General features: G+C 41.1%; 1 protein-coding gene across 1 annotated transcript in view; it reads right to left on the bottom strand.

The window, feature by feature from the left end:
• ror2 (receptor tyrosine kinase-like orphan receptor 2) overlaps nucleotides 1-20,909 on the bottom strand; it is a 73,221-nt gene that overhangs the window by 31,207 nt on the left and 21,105 nt on the right. Inside the window, exons 2-3 of the mRNA XM_039779925.1 lie at nucleotides 10,325-10,396; nucleotides 1,219-1,506 (exon numbers count right to left, since the gene is read on the bottom strand). Of these exons, the coding sequence (XP_039635859.1) occupies nucleotides 1,219-1,506; nucleotides 10,325-10,396 (360 nt within the window). The remainder of the gene's footprint in view (nucleotides 1-1,218; nucleotides 1,507-10,324; nucleotides 10,397-20,909) is intronic.

The following is a 20,909-nucleotide window of genomic DNA, read 5'->3' as shown; positions in this document are numbered from 1 at the left end:
ACAACAGCCAAAACAGGTGGAGGTCTATTTTAATATCCCCAGTGTTAGCATGGTTAGCATAGCTAAGCCTCTGTCCTGATTGACAGGTCCTAAAACATCCCCTGCTTTATCGTCTATGGGATCATAATTTACTAAATGAACATCATGCTGTGTTGAAGAAGAGTTGAAACTAGTTATTGAGACCATAAAGTCATTATGAAAATGTTTACTGAGGTAATAAATCAAGAGAGAAGTAGTCTCATTTTCTCAGACTTCTATAGAAACAGACTTCTTTCTGGAGCCGGTGGAGTCGCCCCCTGCTGGAAGTTAAAGACAATACAGCTTTAAGGAGTCCCCCCCCTGCTGGAAGTTAAAGAGAATACAGCTTTAAGGAGTCCCCCCCCCCTGCTGGAAGTTAAAGAGAATACAGCTTTAAGGAGTCCCCCCCCTGCTGGAAGTTAAAGACAATACAGCTTTAAGGAGTCCCCCTGCTGGAAGTTAAAGAGAATACAGCTTTAAGGAGTCCCCCTGCTGGAAGTTAAAGAGAATACAGCTTTAAGGAGTCCCCCCTGCTGGAAGTTAAAGAGAATACAGCTTTAAGGAGTCCCCCTGCTGGAAGTTAAAGAGAATACAGCTTTAAGGAGTCCCCCTGCTGGAAGTTAAAGAGAATACAGCTTTAAGGAGTCCCCCTGCTGGAAGTTAAAGAGAATACAGCTTTAAGGAGTCCCCCTGCTGGAAGTTAAAGAGAATACAGCTTTAAGGAGTCCCCCTGTTGGAAGTTAAAGAGAATACAGCTTTAAGGAGTCCCCCCCCCTGCTGGAAGTTAAAGAGAATACAGCTTTAAGGAGTCCCCTCCCCGTTGGAAGTTAGAGAGAATGCAGCTTTAAGGAGTCCCCCTGTTGGAAGTTAGAGAGAATACAGCTTTAAGGAGTCCCCCGTTGGAAGTTAGAGAGAATGCAGCTTTAAGGAGTCCCCCCCCCTCCCGAGTAATTGTGCCCCTCCCTGCTGGAAGTTAGAGAGAATGCAGCTTTAAGGAGTCCCCCCCCTCCCGAGTAATTGTGCCCCTCCCTGCTGGAAGTTAGAGAGAATACAGCTTTAAGGAGCTTCAGCTTTGGCTTCACTTTTTAGACCCGGAAGTTACCGCTTGGTGTAAACAGATATTAATCAAAAACAAAGGAGTGTTTCACTTAACTCTGAATAATAACTCAGTCAATGTATAAATATAAATGTGAACCTTACCAAGTTTGACGTACAGGACGCCTGTGGCAGAGATGACCTTGACTGAGTTGGAGGCGACGCACTGGTAATAGCCGGTGTCTGTCGTGTCCAGGTCCTGGATGCGGAGCTTGGATCCCGCATCGGTCTTGCGGATGGTTATGCGTCCCTGCTCCTGCACCACAGGGGCGTCGTTTTTCAGCCAGCGGATGGACGGTCGTGGGTTTCCTGTCACTTTGCAGTGCAGCGTGGCTGTCTGGCCCTGGAAGTGGGTGATGTTGTTGACCGGCTCCTGGAACTCCAGGAAATAACCTGAAACATAATGGGTTAAAGGAAGCATTAAAACTGAGAAAAAATGGGGTCTTCAGAAACCTGACCTTCTATAGAGCACATAAGTTAAGGCAGCGCATTAACATCAACTGTTTCATTCATGTTTCACAATCATTGGCTCATTCTTCAGCAACGTCCAATCATGTTCATGTAGGTGTATAGCGTCGTTATAACCTGGCATTTCTCACTATCACTTTACTGATGCGCTCATGCCAACAGATTGGGTTTACTGCTAAAACCTCCTCCTTAATAAGACAGCATTTAAACAAAATCAGGTGTTGCAGCGATCAGCGCAGGGTTGTGCGGCAGTGTAGGAGTGTCATTTAAATTGTGTCTCCATTGTGTTTTGTCTGATCGCCAGTAGGTCATGTGATTGGCCACCGCAGCATGACGTCAAGTTGTGTTTCTCCAAAAGTTGATTCTGTTTCAACTTTTCACCGCAGGGCAGCTGCGTTTTTTCGGCATCCCCTGCGGCTCACCACCGCTGCGGCCTAAACGCACGTCCCACATTAAATTGAATTGGAGAGCTTAATGAAAATGTAATGTTATTCATCACAAACTATTTGTGAGATGTTTTTAAAGATTACATTTTCTTCAGAGTGAACCAGTGAGTGTCACACACAGGGTTTCTTGATACTGGTAAACAAAATAGAATAATGACAACCTTATTCTTTATCCAAACCACCCAGGTAACAGCCTTTTCTCCCTGTTGAGGTCAGAAAGAAGGTACCGGATACACCAGGCAGCACAGAGAGGCTCGGGGGGAGCTGCTACCCTCAGGTGTCACTAAAAAATCTGATATGTTCCCATTCTTGAACTTATGACTTGTCCTGAAGAATCCAGAGTACAAAGTGCTCTCTGACGTTGTGTCTGTGGCCAAAATGAAACTGATTGATGTCTGATGATTGATATATATAACGTAGCCAGGTGTATCCCAGGCGACCAATGGCAACACCCGTCCTAGATGGATTTTAAATTAAACTAATATCTGTTTTCTGAACAAGTGCACTTCATACAATATTTGGCCAGTCCAATGGCAGAGTCTGAGACAAGTCTAGTCCAGATACAAACGAGTCCAAGACAAGTCCAAGACAATAGAAAAACGTCTTGAGTACGAGTCCGGACTCAAGTACTACAGCCCTGCTGTCAGTGAATACAATCTGTGCAGTCATAAATGATGTAGCCATGCGTAGACATCTGTGTTAACCTGAATGGACATGGGCAAAGGACAATTTAAAACATGCAGACCATTCCAGCTTTGTGGAGAGAGCTTAAAGTTGGCTCTTTCTGTAGCTAGCTGTAAAGTTTTTCTCAGGGATTGCAAGAGATAGGGAACTCAATGGAAATTTGTCTCCCCAATATTTAATATATACCAAATAATTGACCAGCCATGTCATCATCAGATCATCCTAAAGCTGAAAGAAAGCTCATTTGTTCTGCAACATTCATGGTTAAACCAACTCCAAAAAGCACTGTGTAGTATTCACTGTTGGTGTTCATGTAAACCAAAAAGCAGTGGACACAACAGCATGTGCACGCTCCTCAACATACACAGAACTATTACACACAAACTGATCACTCGCTGGTTTACACAAGTAAACCAGTTTAAATCACAGCATCACTGAGATTCCCTGAGATAGAGGCAGGCCCTCCAGGACAGCTGGGTGCACACTGTAGAGCATGATGGGAAGGGTTTGTGTCCTGAACTTTCAATGAAGCTTGCTTGTAAAGACTCAAGACCTGACCTTGAGAAATTGCTAAAAGAAAGACTTAAAGCAGCCCTGCAGTTAGCTTAGCTAAATATTAGAGTTTCCAGTGTTGACCTTTCAGAATGACATACTAGGATCAACCAAACATAATGTAATTCAGTGGCCTCAGATTCAGTCTGACTGTTTATTCAGTCAGGCTAACAGTGCTGATCAAAGGGTTGCGATAGGATCTCAGCACGGCCGAGCTGACGCAGGAATGTTTGGAGATATTTGGCCAGCCACATAAACACGCAAGTCTGTCCCTGAGTGGCTGAGAGACTGAGTGAGTGATGAAGATACACCACAGTCGAGTGTTGGAGTTTCTCCATTGGCAGTTGCTCTTTTAAAAAGGCTTTCAAATTGAATAGTGTTTCCGCTGGTTATAGATAGAGACTAAAGAAGACAGGAGACTCCAGTTAGGGACAGATGAGAAGAAAGGAGGAAAGGAGAGAAAAGTGTACAGGGGAGCAGGGGAGGAGAGGTGGGGAACGAGAGGAGAGAAAAAAGAGAGAAAGATAAGACAAGCTTCCAAAAAACTTCTAAACACAGGAAGACTTGATGGGGCCCAAATTGGCCTGAAATGCCAAGGGGCAAGCCTTAGTTGTACTATAAAAAAAATGTTGCCTCCATTGTCATTACTATATTCCTTTTAAAGGAACATTGCCCCGCAAAACAGACATCTAGTTCCACAGAACAGTCCTACTATTATACTATTATTATAATATAACTATTTGACTCAAACAAAGCTTAACTATGTACACTTTAAAAACAAATATTACTGGGAGCACACAAAATTGCAGATGAACATTTAATATCCAGGACTTCACATTCTAGTCTCTACTGCTGATGTGTAACAATTTGGCACATTGACCATGCATGGTTCAGCCATATTGTTGGTTTCCACCCTGTCTTGTTACAGTACTCTTGACTCTCTGCTAGGATATGTTATGCAGATTACTGTATAAGGAAATACAAAGGAGTGGTTGGGGTGCAGAGGCATTGATAAACACACTCAGAAGTAATACCATCTGCATTGGGAGCAGCAGCCAGGCTCTGGAGTTTACGCAATGGAAAAAACAGAGATTGGTGTCCAGCCGAGCTGTCCACAGAGCAGGCTACAGATGAGGGATGCCACCACGCAGCTCTTTAATTAGAACGTCTTCATCCTTCATTTAAAGATGTACTGCAGGAAAGGAAAGATGAAACAGCTGACGTACAGATCCCAAACAGCTGGAATGTTTTTAGCAGCAGTGATTAAAGGAACAACACTGAGGACTGAACTAACCATGTGTGATGATACCGTCTGTTTATGTGTACGTGAGTTAATAAAAACTTCAACGACAAGAAAAATGTTGCTTTGCATTCAGGATATGTCATGACAATATGACCATAAAAACATGGAAACCGAGGGTCTAAGTATTAAAGTGCGTCTATGGCTGTACAGATTGTAAAGCCCTTTGATGCAAATTTGAAATATAAATACAATTGACTTGACAGATAAGTTGCTATGTGATAAGAATGGCAGAGTTAGGGCCCTGCTCGGGCTTAAAATCAAGGCCCTGAGACCCCGGAATTCTCGGCCAAATCCCGACTGAAGCCTGTGTTTTTTTTCCCTCCTCCCCCATAACACAGCCCATAGGCTACTACTGCAGCCATTTTATAGATATAAAACACTTCAAGCATACCACAGTGTTAGTTTAAACGTATGTTATTTCCACCAGAGTAAAAAGGCTTTTTTGCAGAAAACCAAACGGGCAATACAATCTAAACTAATCCACGCCACAGCCAGAAGCGCCATCTCTTACAGAGCAGGCACATCAGAGGCTTTACTTTTTGCAGTGTCTTAAGAAATACGGTATGTCTCTTAACATTCTACTGAACTTCTACCGCTGTACAATTGAGAGTATACTGACAGGTAATATTGTAGTGTGGTTTGATAGGGCTACTTCACATGACCTTAATCTACTGACAAGGGTGGTCAGGACTGCATCTAAAATCATCGGGGTTCCACTTGAATCGCTCCAACAAATTTACTGGAAACGCAGCACTAAAAGGGCACAAGGTATTATACAGGATTCCAGTCATCCTGCACACAATCTTTTCTCCCATCTTCCATCAGGGAGACGTTTTCAGAGCATCCAAACACGCACAACACGTTTTAGGGATAGTTTTTACCCCCAGGTAATAAGGTTATTGAACGATAGCACAACAGGAAGGAGGGCTGTGGTCTGAACTTAGTCACTTATGTATATTATGTTGGATATTTTATAATGTTTTTAATGCTATTATGTTTTTAAAATTGTTATTATTGATAGGTGCTGAGAGAGTGCTAAGGCACATTGTATTTCATTGCTGTGGTACTTCGTACTAATATGCATATGACAAAAACTTGAAACTTGAACTTGAAACTTGAGCATCGTGGAGAAAAAGCACAGTATCCACAGTCAGCAGAACTTGATGACTGCCTTTCCATTACTCTGGATTAAGCCTTGCGGTTCATTGGCACCGGTTAGACGTCTTTCACGTTCTCTTCGCTCATTCATCATCATTTCAATGAACTAATTTCTATATATAGATGCTGTGGTCTATGTCAGTGAAGTGAGTCCTGTGTCAGTGGTGTTGGCACAACAACTGTGACATGTGACGATGTCTGTGTGCATGAGGAATTCAAAATCTGAAGCACACTGAACACTGCTGCAAAACACTGCAAGGCAATGGCAAAAAGATCTTCAACCAGGTGAAACATGAAGCCCAGTCCAGTTTAGAATCGTATGCCTACATTTGTCATGATAGCAATTACGGCTGTATTATCAACACTTCAAAATCTATTATCAATCACCATTCTCTGATAGAATGTAATGCAATCCTGCAGAGGTAAAGGCAGCATGCTGCATGCACGCTGGGCCCACTTTTAAATAACCCACAGGGAGACTCAGACATCATCATTCCTGGTCAAAAGCTACTTTGTGAGTAAATTAGGTACTTTTATGGAGGCATGACTGTCTCAAATATCAAGCCAAAGTGCTTGATTGATTAGTCTTATCCCCCAGAGATAGAGGCAACCAATGAAAAGCTGCTTTTTCTCAAAGCCAGCTCTCTGGCAACTTTCCAAAGCCTGCTCCACTTGGACAAGCAGCCCATTTGTCTAGGAAATGACTACTCAGGGCACCAAATGAAACTAAAAGTGGTGGTGCCACTGCATCACAGCATCATTGATGTAAACACAGAGTCCGCCTCCCCTCGTTATACCGGAGTCCTGCGCTCTGTCTGCACGGAACACGGTCCACCCGCCTGGGCACAACCGTCTCTGATCTCCCGTTGCTTGGCCGACCCGAGTCCTAGTTCCATCTCCGATGATTGCACGCAAATGTGCATAGAGTACTAAAATTCATCAGGCTATCGCAATAAATGAATGAATGTTGATGAGTCTCTGTCATTACACATGCACTCTTACACTTACCTATACTTCAGATTTGATATTATACACGTCTTTATACATACCACACCAAGACTAATACTTATCATTTAACCCGCTTTTATTTCATGATCCATAACCTGATTTTGGCATTGTATACAGTGTATATATTTTGGACCTTATTGTTATCTTAGACTTTTGCAGGTGCACTCTTCCCCCTTTGTATTGCAACTGCAGCACAGCTTTTTCCCTCAGGATAAATAAAGTTCTCATTTGACATCTGCTTGCCTTGAAAATTGTTCTGCTTACTGATGTTATCCTTCAGTTTAACAATTGGGGCTAATTGGGGTAAGGAACCTCAATACTTTGTTGGTACCTACTGAAGGCAAGGGCCAAGTCAAAAGGCACAGCAACGCCTCTTTCACCTCAGACGTCTTAAAAAGTTCAGCTGTGGGCCCAAGATGCTGTGGGCTCTCCACAGAGGCAGAACGGGACCAGCCTGACTGGATACATCACTGCATGGTACAGGACCAGCAGGCTCCGGGACAGGTTTTTTCATCAGGCAACCAGGCTTATGAACAATGAACGCTGTCTGTCTGTGACTCTCACACACTCACACACAGACGTAGCGGCACATACACAAACACAAAAAAAACTGCAAACGGCATACACATTAGGGCTGTTGAAACAAATTCTGAAAGTTGAATATAATTTGAATAGTAACAAAAAAAAAAATACTATTAGAATGCTGAAATTACTATTCAAATGTGATTTTTTTTATAAATATGTTGGCTACCGTTAGCTAATCTCCCTCTTCTCGCCTTGGCCTACCTGCATGTGAAAACGAAATGCTTTTGTCATGTCACGTCTGATGAACAATTAATTTTTCATTTTATGAAGTTAGCGGGAGTGAGAAACACAAGGCATTGTGAGGTCTTCACATCACAGAGCTAACGTTACGTACCGAGTAACATTAGTACAGGGGGGAGTGACAGGCTGCGGCTGGAAATCAGAACAAACAATATGCACATTATTTACATTATTATATATTATTGCATATGATTGTATTGCACTGCATTGGTATCTTTTTTTTATTGCTGCAATGTAAAGGAGCCAAAAGCAGAGTCTTTTACTCTTATAAAAGACTTTCTTATACTTGTTATAATTGAGATGTAACAATAAAGGAATCTTGACTCTTGAACATATATGAACGCTGTGCTTTAAAACGACAGTTAAAATAATGTTTATAACAAAAAAAAAGAAGAATTGCATAGAGAGCTTTGCAAATGTTTCTTTCCGTTCCGAAGAATGATTCCCAAATGTTCATGAAAACTATTACTGCTCAGTGCTCACTTTAGTCCCTGGAGTAGTGACGGTCAATGCAAACAGTCCTCACATTGTACCATTCCATTTCCCCACCCTGGTATTAAACAGACCCTGCTGCAGCAGGATTCAAGCCTCCCCTTAAATTCTAACATGATTGATGCTTGTAGGCCAGGGGGCCGCGCTGAACACCCACCATGCTGCATGACAGAGCTAAGCTGAGAGGACAGGGCTTAACCAGAAGGCATAAACATTAACAAACCTGTTTCAAACCATTAATGAACTCTTTAAAGCAGCTGATAGGCCTGGTTCTTGCCATGAATTCACTAACACTTGGCTTCTGGAGGAAAGACTGACTGAGGAAAGTTAGTTTGAAAAGTGACTGGGAATGTGAGCTTGAACAGTTGTCTGTCTCTACGTGTCAGAGCTCACTCAGACCAAAATATGTAATCCGGCCGCCGTAGTGTGACGTGGTGTTGCGTTTTTCCAAAAGCAGAGTCGGTCTCAACTTTTTGCTGCAGGCCCGCTGCCTTTTTTTGTGTACATCCACCGCAGCCTAAATGCACTAACCCCATTCAAGATGAATGGAAAGACCTGCATTTGTGCCGGATCATGTAACGGCTGACGCAGCCGGTCTGAACGCGGCTTCAGTCCTGTGTAAGCCTGACGTCCTGTCCAGGGTGGCCATGTCAACAGTTTGGTTGGGCTGGGGGTCACACTGTAGACCCCCTAAATCAGAACTAAAAATATTTTTTTTACTACAGCCTTCACCTTCACGTTTATTTAGTCTGCCCTAAATACTAAACAACAGTTATCCATGTTTACTCATGTCTGTGTGCATGGTCATGTACAGTATATGTACTGTCTGTCATGTATGTTTTTGTATATGTATTGTCTCACTTCGGTACGTTTTTGTATGTTTTGTTAATGATGCTCATCACTGTTTTTATTGTATGTGTCAAATATCCAGTTTGTAATGCTTTGTATGAAGTTTATCTTTCTTCTATAAGTTTGTGTGTGTACAGCCCTAGGAGGCATGCTTTGTGCTATTGGGCTATGATAAACTATGTAGAGGAATTTGCCACCCTTACTGGCAAAATAACGTTAACAATTTGTACAGTTAATGGAATAACATCATTTATTCAGATTAGCAGCAGAAACTAGACAGCAGCAGGCGCTGTAAACATGTCTGACAACTCACAGACACTTTGTATGATTTACATTGGCAACAATAGGGCATACGATCTGCACATCACATCTTAAACAAAGTGTAATTAATGAGGTGTCTTAAGATTACACCTTTAACAGCTTGATAAAACTGTGTCAAACAAAAAGCCAGGTTAAACACAAATGAAGAGCATCAGCGTTTTAACCTCTGGCTAACCTGAGCAGCAGCCACCATGGCTCAAAAGTCCCTATATACTGTATACTGACACCTACAGTACAGCAACTAGGCCTGTAACAATGATTACGTCATTGTCTAATTGCAATGTTTTTACATAATCGCCGTTTGGTTGTTTAACCGCAATTAATTGCTAACATCCTAAGGGGTATGACTGTTAATGGTTATTGTCAGTTTTATGTTCATTTAAGAAAAAAATACAATGTTTTATGTTAACAAAGAGACGTGGTTTACTTCATAGGCTGTGTATTTGTTATTACTTTATCTGGGTAACAGAGATATAACCAAATGATTTATTCTAGGAATTCTTCTATTCTATTTCTTTAATTTGTTTGCAAAAGTAATACATAAATATATATATTTTTAGAATTTGACTGAAAGAGACAATTATATTGTTAATAGCAATTATTTCTGAGACAATTAATTGTACAGCAAAATTTGGAATGGTTACAGCAACCTATATGTAATTACCAGAAAATCCAAAGGAATCCATTTGTCACACAACTGCCCACACTGTTTAGTGGTGGGGGCGATCCAAACATGGTCCGTGCAAGTGTCAACACTACAAATGTGCGACCCTGGTGAACATACTCAACATGCCCTCCAGGCGAGGAATTTCTGACCACACCATCTAAATGAAGGTTTATCATGTGCATGATGAAGCTGAAGCTCATCAAGAAGTGCCCCAACCATTAGTCCCACTCCCTGGGTTCCTCGACGCCTCCAGGCAGATCCTTAATGACCCCATTCAACCATCCATTAATCCCCTTGCACTCCCATAGCCAGTCATCCCCCCCAACCCCCATTTCCTCAGTACCCGGCCCCCATTCATCCCTAAAACCACTCCTCAATGCTCAAGGGGGCGATACAGAGCGTTTCACTAACCAACAAAACGAGAAATGTTTCCCTTACCTTCAGCTGTGGGTGCAGCTCCACTCTGAGCTTCAGCCAGACCATCTGTATCCACTGACAAACTTGAATCGGCTGCAGAATCAGATATAGAGAGAATTCAAGAGTTAAAACTAGAGCCCAAATAAAACAAGTCGACCTGGTGGTGGAGATCCATAGAGGCCCCAAAGATTATTATAAAAAATACAAAAGGACAAAAGGAACTACATAAGGAACAATTTAGGCTTCGTTGCAGTGAAGCTACAAATTAGAAGTCTGTCCTCAGGGTGGTGCTTGAAAAGGTCATTGGGCCATTAATATTAAGAGTTCATCTTCTTGGGAGCATAAACATTCTTGGCAATTGATCAGATTATATGCAGGGTTCTAAATTAGCACCGTTTACCAGCCAAATGCTGGTGAAATATGCAAGTGGCTGGTAGATTATTTCACTCACCAGCCAAAAAACCCAATGGTAATCTATTGAATGGCTGGTAATATTTGAACATTCATTAGCCATTTGGCTGGTAGACGAAAATGTTAATTTTGAAGCCTGATTATATGTAATATATATGTGATACATCTAACTACATATGTCTAACCCATGTGGACAGAGTGAACAAGTGACAGAAAACATCTTTAAGGCACCAGTATTACCACTCTTCAACCCAAAAACCCAGTTTGACCGAAGGTACTGGGGTCTTTTAAGTCCACAGAACTATTTTGAGGGAGCTAGAAGGTTCCTTCAGCCCATTGTTGTGTGTGTTTCCACATAAATCACTATGAGAGTACTTCCTTGTTTTATGAATAAAGCGATCGGCGACGGTCATGCCTGCAAACTCCATACCGAAGATTCCTGTACTTCCCCCCTTATCCCCAGAACTTAATTTAGACCGTGGTCCCTGCAGTCAAAATGCAACGAGTTCCTCCGAAGGTTTCTAGGTTCTAGGCTAAAGTTTCTGTACTCATCAGGTAGTTACTATAGGGCTGTGCAATTAATCACATTTTGATCGTGTTTAATAATCGTGATTTTGTTATTGACCAAAATAATCAAGCAGCCCTACTATTATTGATGATAGAAATAAAAAATAAAGAAATTGATTTGGTGATCGGGACGACACTATTTTAGCAATAGTTCTAATGTATTGTAAATGGTCAAATGTTTTTGTAATTAATGTTACAAAACAGTGTTTACACTGCAATATGTTTCAAGGATAAAACATGAGACGCTACTTTTGCTAAAAATAAAGTTGGAAAATCCCGAGCCCTGGTAACTAGACCTCTCCTTCATTAGAAAGCAAAATGGTCTGATGTGTGTAGAGGTCTGTATGGTTATACCACAAGTGCAAGACTTCTTCAGTGTTCATCGTTCAGGAGGTTTTCATCGGAAGCCGAATTATCCAAAAAGACTAACACTGAATCTCATCCAGACGTCCGATAACTAAAATCCGTCATCCGGTTCAAATAGAGAGTTAAAAACCACCAATATCTAAAAAGGGTAGCGTCTGACCGACACAAAGGGGATAGGACGCCAACAACAGGCGACCAAATGTAACAGACAGTTAAATTGAATAAAAAGACAGATATCTCTGGGTTTGAACACTGTTGGAAACATTTGGGATTATGTAAGTACACAACTCAATAAAATATATAACGTATCTAGTCGTTTTTAGTGTTCTCTTCTACTTCTCTCAGTTTGGCTGTGAGGCAAACTGGGTTTTTGCTCTGATTTACACAACACATATGTTTTTATGAGCAGCATGTGTAATGGATACTCTGGCTGCTCTGTTTGATTGGGCCTGGCTCTCTCTGCGAGCTAATCAGGATCAGGCGCATGCGAGCAGACACAACGTATAGCTCGGTTATTAACTCGACTTGACTTGGCATTGGCTCCTGCCGTCCCTGTGATACAGAGCATGTGCTTGACAGATGTGGGTGGTGGAGGAAATTGGTGGTGCTGAGGACTTCAGCGAACAAAACCATACAGCATTCCTTTCAGGAGCCACACTTCCCTTGGAGAGATTGGAGTTTAATCCAGCCATAGATGTAGGCAGATATGGAGACAGGTCTCCTTCAGTATGAGAAGGATGGATTATTTCACTAAATATTTCTGCATCAGATGCAGATGGTGGATTTGTATTCACCTAAACCATGTCAAGCATAGTCCTCTGAGATATTTAGCAAGTATGTCTGACCAGTCCTAACTTGTAGACATGTTTGCAATGTCTTCTAAACATCGTAACAGTTCTGATCCCACCGCAAGGATGAGGCATCAAAACAAAACCCTCGTCTTTGTTTGATCTGTCCCTGGGTCATTCTCAGCCGACTGCTCCCATCTGTTACACATTTATGGCAGAAGTAAAAAAAACAACAACAACCTCAAAACTTAATGGAAACAACAAAGAGTGATCTGTTCTTGAAAGAACATGGAATAACAGCGAGAACAGATAAACAGTCTCAATAAAGTCTGCAGGCAAACTGTCTGTTTGATTGATTGGGTGATTCAGTATGGCTTTTCTATAAAGGTGGGGGTTCAACAGAGACCAGCCAATAGCCTGTTCTGTTTTGGATCTGGTTCCAGGTTAATAAAATACTGAGATTTGCTATTTGTTTAGTAGCAATGTGCAAAACATTCGGGTGAGCCGGCTGCTCATTTTTAGACGCTGATAGTTTTAATTGTTCTACATCTTTTGCTTCAAATTTTGAGAGCCAAATTCAACGAGATTTAAAAATGTTTACATTAAATAAGTCATAATAACTACATTCAGATTCAATAAAATAGTATCAAACACCAGCCCAACTGGTACCATACTGACAACGCTCCTCCAGGGACTCAATACTCTTCATTACTAAACTGGCCTGTATGTGTAAAATCTATGGTAATCTGTAACAGAAATATTACAAAACAAATTCCATATGGGATAAAGTTATAAAATTGCACAGTACGTCTACTGTATACAGTGTATGTCTCTTCATCGCAAGTCTGTTCCTGTTCTGTGTCAGCTCAGCTGACAGATGTGGCATCTCTTCAGCCTAAGCCTTCTGGGTTTGGACAAACCAATAACTTTTAGAGCATCCATCAGCCTTTAGACTTGGAAGTCCTGGCAAAGCTTTTCTTTCCCCAGCCGTGGCTTCTACAGCGTAAGTCAGAAGTTTTTCCAGGAAGGTGCGGTGCTTGTGGGATGTTCTGGTTTCCCATGTTGGAAATTTGGCCAGTAATCTACTTTCACGTTCATAGCAGCAATGTATAGGCAGTTGAGGTAACTATAGGAGGTTCCCTCTTCAGCCCCAACTTCTCTCAGGGCTGTTGCTTGGGCTTGTGTCACATTCAGAGCTCATGTTGTCTGAGCTAGCTTCGTCATTCTCATGGTCCAGTTCTGCTTTAAAATGATCTGATTCATGAATGGCACAACAAAGTAATTCCTCATCATCAGTAGCCTCAGATGCATCTTCATGACCAGAGTTGTTGTTATTAAGACCCTCCAATATCACAGAAAATGCTACTCTGCAATTAGGGATGCTAATTCAGAGTTAGCTAGTCTGGATCAATGACAGTTCATTTCTGCCGAATGCCCCTCACCTTCCGCTCTCTTTGTGTTGCCATTCTTAAACTCTGTTTGCTACAGGAAACAACAACCAGAACCTCCGAGCTAGCAAGCTACACGCTGAAAATGGTTTTAAAGAAAATTTGGACAGTGCAACAAGTCAGGTCCGCTTGATTCTTTCAGGAATGATAGTAAATATTTATTTATTTATTTATGTTTAGGTCATTTCCTCTCTAACTGGGACGTTTTGGGACTGATTGGTGGGATTACTGTGGACAAAGTACACACAGAGATACAGTGGTAAGAGCTAATGAGGTTTAACCATGTATCAACTCACGTTGCTGTATTGTGTGATTTAATATTGTATGAGGTGTTTTCTTTTGCGGGGTGCAAATGTTCCACCAAAACTAGTTCCTTCCTGAGACTACTTAGCAGAGCCACCGTCTCTGAGTCCGGAGCTTAGTGCCGCCCAAGACCACTGGGATCAGAACTCTATCCATGGCAAGAAGGCCATGATTGACCAATCAGAATGGAATATTCAACAAAAATGTGTAATAAAATATATATATATTAGGGCTGTCAAAATTAACGCGTTAATTTTTGCGTTAATTTTTTAATATTTAACTCGTTAAAAAAAATTAACGAAATTAACGCAGCTGTGTTTGTTTACTTCATGTGGCGGCTGAGAAACGTAATACGTCTCCATAAGAGCAGGCGGCGCTACTCTAGGAGGGACTTACCTGATGGAAGTAGGCCTACGGGCCAGTCAAGAGTTGAAACATGGACCAGTAAGATCCCAAAAGAGAAAAAAGATGATGTGTTAGAATCCAGAAATGAATGAGCACGGGCTATAAACGGGACCGAGTACTAGTTCCGACATGTTGTCTCGTCAGGAGAGATGCGCCACCGGTATGCTGCTGTTTCGCTACACTGAGCTGCGGTTTAAGTTAGCTTGTCTGTTGCTCTACTGCTGTGCTGCCGATATGTACGTGCGCGATTTGTTTGCTTGATAACTGTTACGTTGGTCACGCTGATAAAACCTTATTCGCAGTCTGATGTTTAACGCTGTCGACTCGATAGTATCCGTGACTATATTCCAGTAAATGTTTGAAATTGGTGCGTCTCACTGTCACACAAGCTACTTCCTGGTTGCGGTGCTGGAAGGGAAATGTAGTCAATCGCTTTACATTGGTAATGGATTGCTGTGCACAGCGTCGCTATCTAAAACTACACTCAATGTTTTCACTTTAGGCCAACATACACCTTTGTGGTTTTGGGTTACTGGTTTAATGTGTAACATTGATATTGATGTGCATTTCTGTGTTTAGATATATGTGCTTTGCTTAGTCATTCAGATTAAACACTATGTATATTATAATATTTATGATATTAAGTACTGCCTAGATTGTAATTTATATTCTCTCTCTCTCTCTCTCTCTCTCTCTCTCTATATATATATATATATATATATATATATATATATATTAGGGCTGTCAATCGATTAAAAAAAATGAACTAATTAATCGCACAATTTGCTGTAGTTAATCGCGATTAATCGCGTTTTTAAATTGAGACTGAAGCTTGTAGTAATGGATATTTAAATGCTAAATCACTTAACTTTGCAAATATGAAGAGAAAACAAACAAGGAAAGGTTCTGCTAAGTTCAGAATGTTTAATATCTTTCAGAACAACAGCAGCAACAATTTGGCTTATTTAGTCCTGCTGAAGGCTGCTGGAACGGCTAGAAACTGTCCGACTTGAGAGCAGATTTTTGTCACCACCCCCAATATTAGCCACATACCTAATATACCATATTCTGAATAATATACACATATATATATATATATATATATATATATATAGAGAGAGAGAGAGAGAGAATATAAATTACAATCTAGGCAGTACTTAATATCATAAATATTATAATATACATAGTGTTTAATCTGAATGACTAAGCAAAGCACATATATCTAAACACAGAAATGCACATCAATATCAATGTTACACATTAAACCAGTAACCCAAAACCACAAAGTTGTATGTTGGCCTAAAGGGAAAACATTGAGTGTAGTTTTAGATAGCGACGCTGTGCACAGCAATCCATTACCAATGTAAAGCGATTGACTACATTTCCCTTCCAGCACCGCAACCAGGAAGTAGCTTGTGTGACAGTGAGACGCACCAATTTCAAACATTTACTGGAATATAGTCACGGATACTATCGAAGTCGACAGCGTTAAACATCAGACTGCAAATAAGGTTTTATCAGCGTGACCAACGTAACAGTTATCAAGCAAACAAATCGCGACGCATATTATCGGCAGCACAGCACGGGCGCATGTAGCGAAACAGCAGCTTACCGGGGCGCATCTCTCCTGACGTGACAACATGCCGGAACTAGTACTCGGTCCCGTTTATAGCCCGTGCTCATTCATTTCTGGATTCTAACACATCATCTTTTTTCTCTTTTGGGATCTTACTGGTCCATGTTTCAACCCTTGACTGGCCCGTAGGGCCTACTTCCATCAGGTAAGTCCCTCCTAGAGTACGCGCCGCCTGCTCTTATGGAGACGATATGCTTCTCCGCGCCACATGAAGTAAACAAACACAGCTGCGTTAATTTCGTTAATTTTTTTAACGAGTTAAATATTAAAAATTAACGCAAAAATTAACGTGTAATTTTGACAGCCCTAATATATATATATATATATATATATATATATATATATATATATATATATATATATATATATGTGTGTATATTATATGTGGCTAATATTGGGGGTGGTGACAAAAATCTGCTCTCAAGTCGGACAGTTTCTAGCCGTTCCAGCAGCCTTCAGCAGGACTAAATAAGCCAAATTGTTGCTGCTGTTGTTCTGAAAGATATTAAACATTCTGAACTTAGCAGAACCTTTCCTTGTTTGTTTTCTCTTCATATTTGCAAAGTTAAGTGATTTAGCATTTAAATATCCATTACTACAAGCTTCAGTCTCAATTTAAAAACGCGATTAACTACAGCAAATTGTGCGATTAATTAGTAAAAAAATTTTAATCGATTGACAGCCCTAATATATATATATATATATATATATATATATATATATATATAATGCAGATACGTAGATAACACTGACTTCTTAGAGAAAAACATTAGAAAAACAATGCTTCTTATCATTTTTGAAATGTTGGTACCAGGATAGTGTTATGGACAAATAGTTTGAGGGGTTTGGTTCCCTAGTAGCATTGGGCTTAAATTTGAAATATTGCCAAATAAGGTGCTTTTGCTTTTGGCTTTGACACCAAATCCTCGGCCATCGTCTTGCCGGTATTCCTGCTACTCTGTGCTTGTGGCTCCGAGGTCCGGTGGTGTCTGGCCGTCCAGTGTGGTCCCTGGAGGAGAAATGATGGCCCCTTGTGCCCATCAAGTTGTGCCTCTTGTTAAATCATCCACAGGGTTTCTCCTGGAGTCTACGTAATGCCAGTCACAAGGATCTGTGTGCTCTTGGACTTTGTCCACGCTTGTACGGACAAATACCATACAGGCCTTTGCAGAACCTCAGTTACAGTGCAGCGACTCTGCTGCTGTACGGAGCAGACACTTCATTTGGGCATCTGTCGTCCGACTAAGCCTTGACAGCAGGCTTAGTAGTTTAGAAGTTAAGAGTTTTATTATTTAATGAATGGGGGCGCTGATAAGCAAAAGTGAACTAAATGGGTTTTATGTGTATAAAAACTAACGGACGGTGGGTAAGTAATGTATTGGGTGTATGCCTGACCATTGTGGAACACCGGAAACACAGACTACTGTGACATGCCCATGACATTGAGCCCAACTGTATACCATGCACCCTGTAACATAGTAAAGTAGTATTTTGTAATATAATAAACTAATGTTTTGTCAGTAAACCAATAGAGAGAAGAAGTGAGCCGAGTTTCCTAAAGCTTGGTTACAGGCGTCACTTTAGACAGTGGCTGTGATTGATTACACGTATCCACAGCTTTGGAAAATGAGGGACTGGGGCAAAAGGATGCTTTTCCATCCAAGGCTGAATAAGACTGCTGGCTGCTGCATTCCAACAGCCTGCTGCCTCGGCCATGAAAGGGCCCTTTGAGAGCTGAGAGGCCAGGCCACGGCTCCATCTACTGGGGTTTGGATAGAGGGCCCTCTGGCACACCTCAACACTTTCCTTCCCTCTCTTGTTCAAACTGCTGTGTGTGTGTGTGTGTGTGTGTGTGTGTGTGTGTGTGTGTGTGTTGTGTGTGTGTGTGTGTGTTAACCTTTGTCTATGTTCTCCCCATCCTCCACCCCTCTACATTTGCTGCTCTCATTTCCAACCTTTCCCTGAGTTTCAGGCGATGGTTGATTTAACAGCTTGCAGAGAGCAGACCGGAGTTACACAAACATTTTTAGAAGGCAGAGCTACTTTAGAGGCTGACATGATGTTGCTGGTTGAGTTAAATCCCAGTGCATGGAAGCAAATAACCACAGAGTGTCAAAGGAGGAAAACATTACTGAAAACCCAACCACTGCTGTTCTTCTCTCCAAGAATGTGAGTGGTTAATGAAGTGATATAAAGCTGCAAGCAGCCATTATGTTTTTTGAAATCAATATAGCTGTATGGAGTCCGTGGCTAAGAATGGGAATGAAGCACATCCTGCTGAGCAACTGAATCGTTGAATAGCTTTTATGACAACGGTAACGAGGTGACGGTGTGTACGAAGAGCACCTTAGTGATATTGGACCCTTCTAGGGATGTCAATAAATATTCTAAATTTGAAAATATATCTGAATTGTAAAAAAAAATAAAATAAAAAGAATAAAGTGAAAAAAGCAGAACTACCGCGGCTCTTGGCCTTGCGCGTTCTAGTTTGGGCTTCCGCTACTGCTCCCTAAAATGACACTGTGTGTGTAATGTCAGATTGAGCCCATAAATATATATATATATATATATATATATATATATATATATATATATATACCAAAAGTTGGACCAGAAGATTCATCAGCGTCTGACAGAGGTGGGGATACAACCCAGCCACACAGCGCAGGGAAAAAAGTAAATGCATGCAGTGGATTGAAAAAAAATGTTGACAGGCCAAAACTCCGATAAAAAGCTGCATTTTCACATTTAACCACATTAAAGTGGCCACACTTTGAGACTGCCAAATTTAATTTGCTTTAAATGTTCAGCATTATAAACTTTTACATGGCTCTTATAATTATTAAGCCTCCACAACACTAGCTTGTGTTGTGTGAAAGGCTGTCTTCATTCAGTGTAAAGTGCTCTAAAAGTATCGACACAACCAACTGCATTCTATCTGTTAATCTGGCACTTGACCTGATGCTGCTCAGACTACGTATATATTGCTATGGTCTCAGTGTAGCTGGAGAGGGGGGGCACACACACATTATCTCCCCAGTCTAAATAAGTCAACTCCTGGTCAACCTCCCTCTAATAGATATCCAATTCAGAGCGCACTGTGCCTCCTCTGTCCCTCTCAGCCGTCAGCCTCTCAGTTTTCTATCATGGGAGTTATTCAGGGCCTCCTCAGTTACACCGATAAGTGCTTTCTTAGAAAGAAAGAACCACACTGCTGTTTTAAGGTTTATATTAACAGGATCATTACATATGGACATCCCTACATTGTTCTCAAAACAGTAATTTTTGGTTATTTTTAATACGGTTCGGATCTATGTGTTTTAATTACAGGATGTGATTTCCCCTAGGAATTAAGGGCATTGAAATGAATAATTGCATCGCAATGCGGACCTGGGTGATTCTGCATGGATGCAGTAACAGACCATAATCACTCATAGCCTACTGATGTTACCTGTTGATTTTCCAGTCGCTGTTTTTTTTAGTTTTTGTCTGTTGTCTGTTGAGAACCGCTTCCAACTTGGAATCGTTTCAAAAATTACCATTACAATGGAAATGTTTCTTTATCAGAATTGTTTTGTAATCATTTCGAATCCGATCATCGGTTTTAAATTTAACACGCACAAGTTTTGGTTTCCATAGCGACTACTGTACTCCCAGCAGCCGCTTGCTGCGTTGCAGTCGTGGAGCTCAGTAAGTGGCGCTCTAATGTTACTTAATTTTACGTTGAAAAAGCCCGGTAAAACTGTAAACCAATTTTGAATCAAAATCAAATGTTCCTCTTATCTGTGAAATAAGCATGTGACCTGTTTCAACTCCAGCCCTCAAAGAACCAGAATCGAGAATCGATAAGAATCAAAATCGGAAGGAAGAATCAGAATAGGAATTACAATTGTTCAAATCAAAACAATGGCCAACCCTAGTCCAGAATGTGCTCAGCAAGTTAAAGGCTGTATACTCATGAGGGTGGTGCTGACGGAAAGCTCATGGAAAACCCAAAATGGAAAGAGTTCATCTTCGGGGGAGTATGAATGTGCTCGGTACATTTGACATGTTCTGTCACTAGAGGAAAGGTAACCAACTTCACTAGGAATCATCCTCTGGTGATCATGAAAAGCTCATTTGACATCAAATCTGACCACTAGCAGTCCCTGTTCAGGGTGAACAAAGCAACCAACAAACTAGCAAAAATGTGGTGTTGCTACACAGGCAAAAAGGACTATAGCTCTCATCTGGAAGAAAACGGAGCACCTACAATTGGTGCTAGGATCAAGAATATGGTGCAATGTATGTCCATGGAGAGACTGACATATATATTTAGGCAAATTGGGGGTGTATGAGAAAATCTGGAGGTCATTTGACCCGTTTGTAAAAGAAGAAGCCATAGAGGAGCTGTTACTGTGATACAGTCATATAATTAGCTTTTTTTGGGATTGTTGTAGTACGGCAGAATGGCAAAACATTAGGCCTGCACGATTCTGGGAAAAATATGAATCATGATTTTTTTAGCTTAGAATTGATATCAGGATTCTCTGCCATGATTTTTTTCTCATGAAGTGTAATGTTTATTGCACACATGAACCATGACAAAACAAAACAAACTGGCAGTACCAAACATAGATATTTTTTTGGCACCTATAGCACATCACCACAAGCCTGTAAACACAGAGGCTTCAATGAATACA

Source organism: Perca fluviatilis, chromosome 17 (assembly GCF_010015445.1).
Source record: "Perca fluviatilis chromosome 17, GENO_Pfluv_1.0, whole genome shotgun sequence".
NCBI classification, from domain to species: Eukaryota; Metazoa; Chordata; class Actinopteri; order Perciformes; family Percidae; genus Perca; species Perca fluviatilis.
Note: the sequence above shows the minus strand (reverse complement) of the source record. Positions and strands in the feature narration are given on the sequence as shown.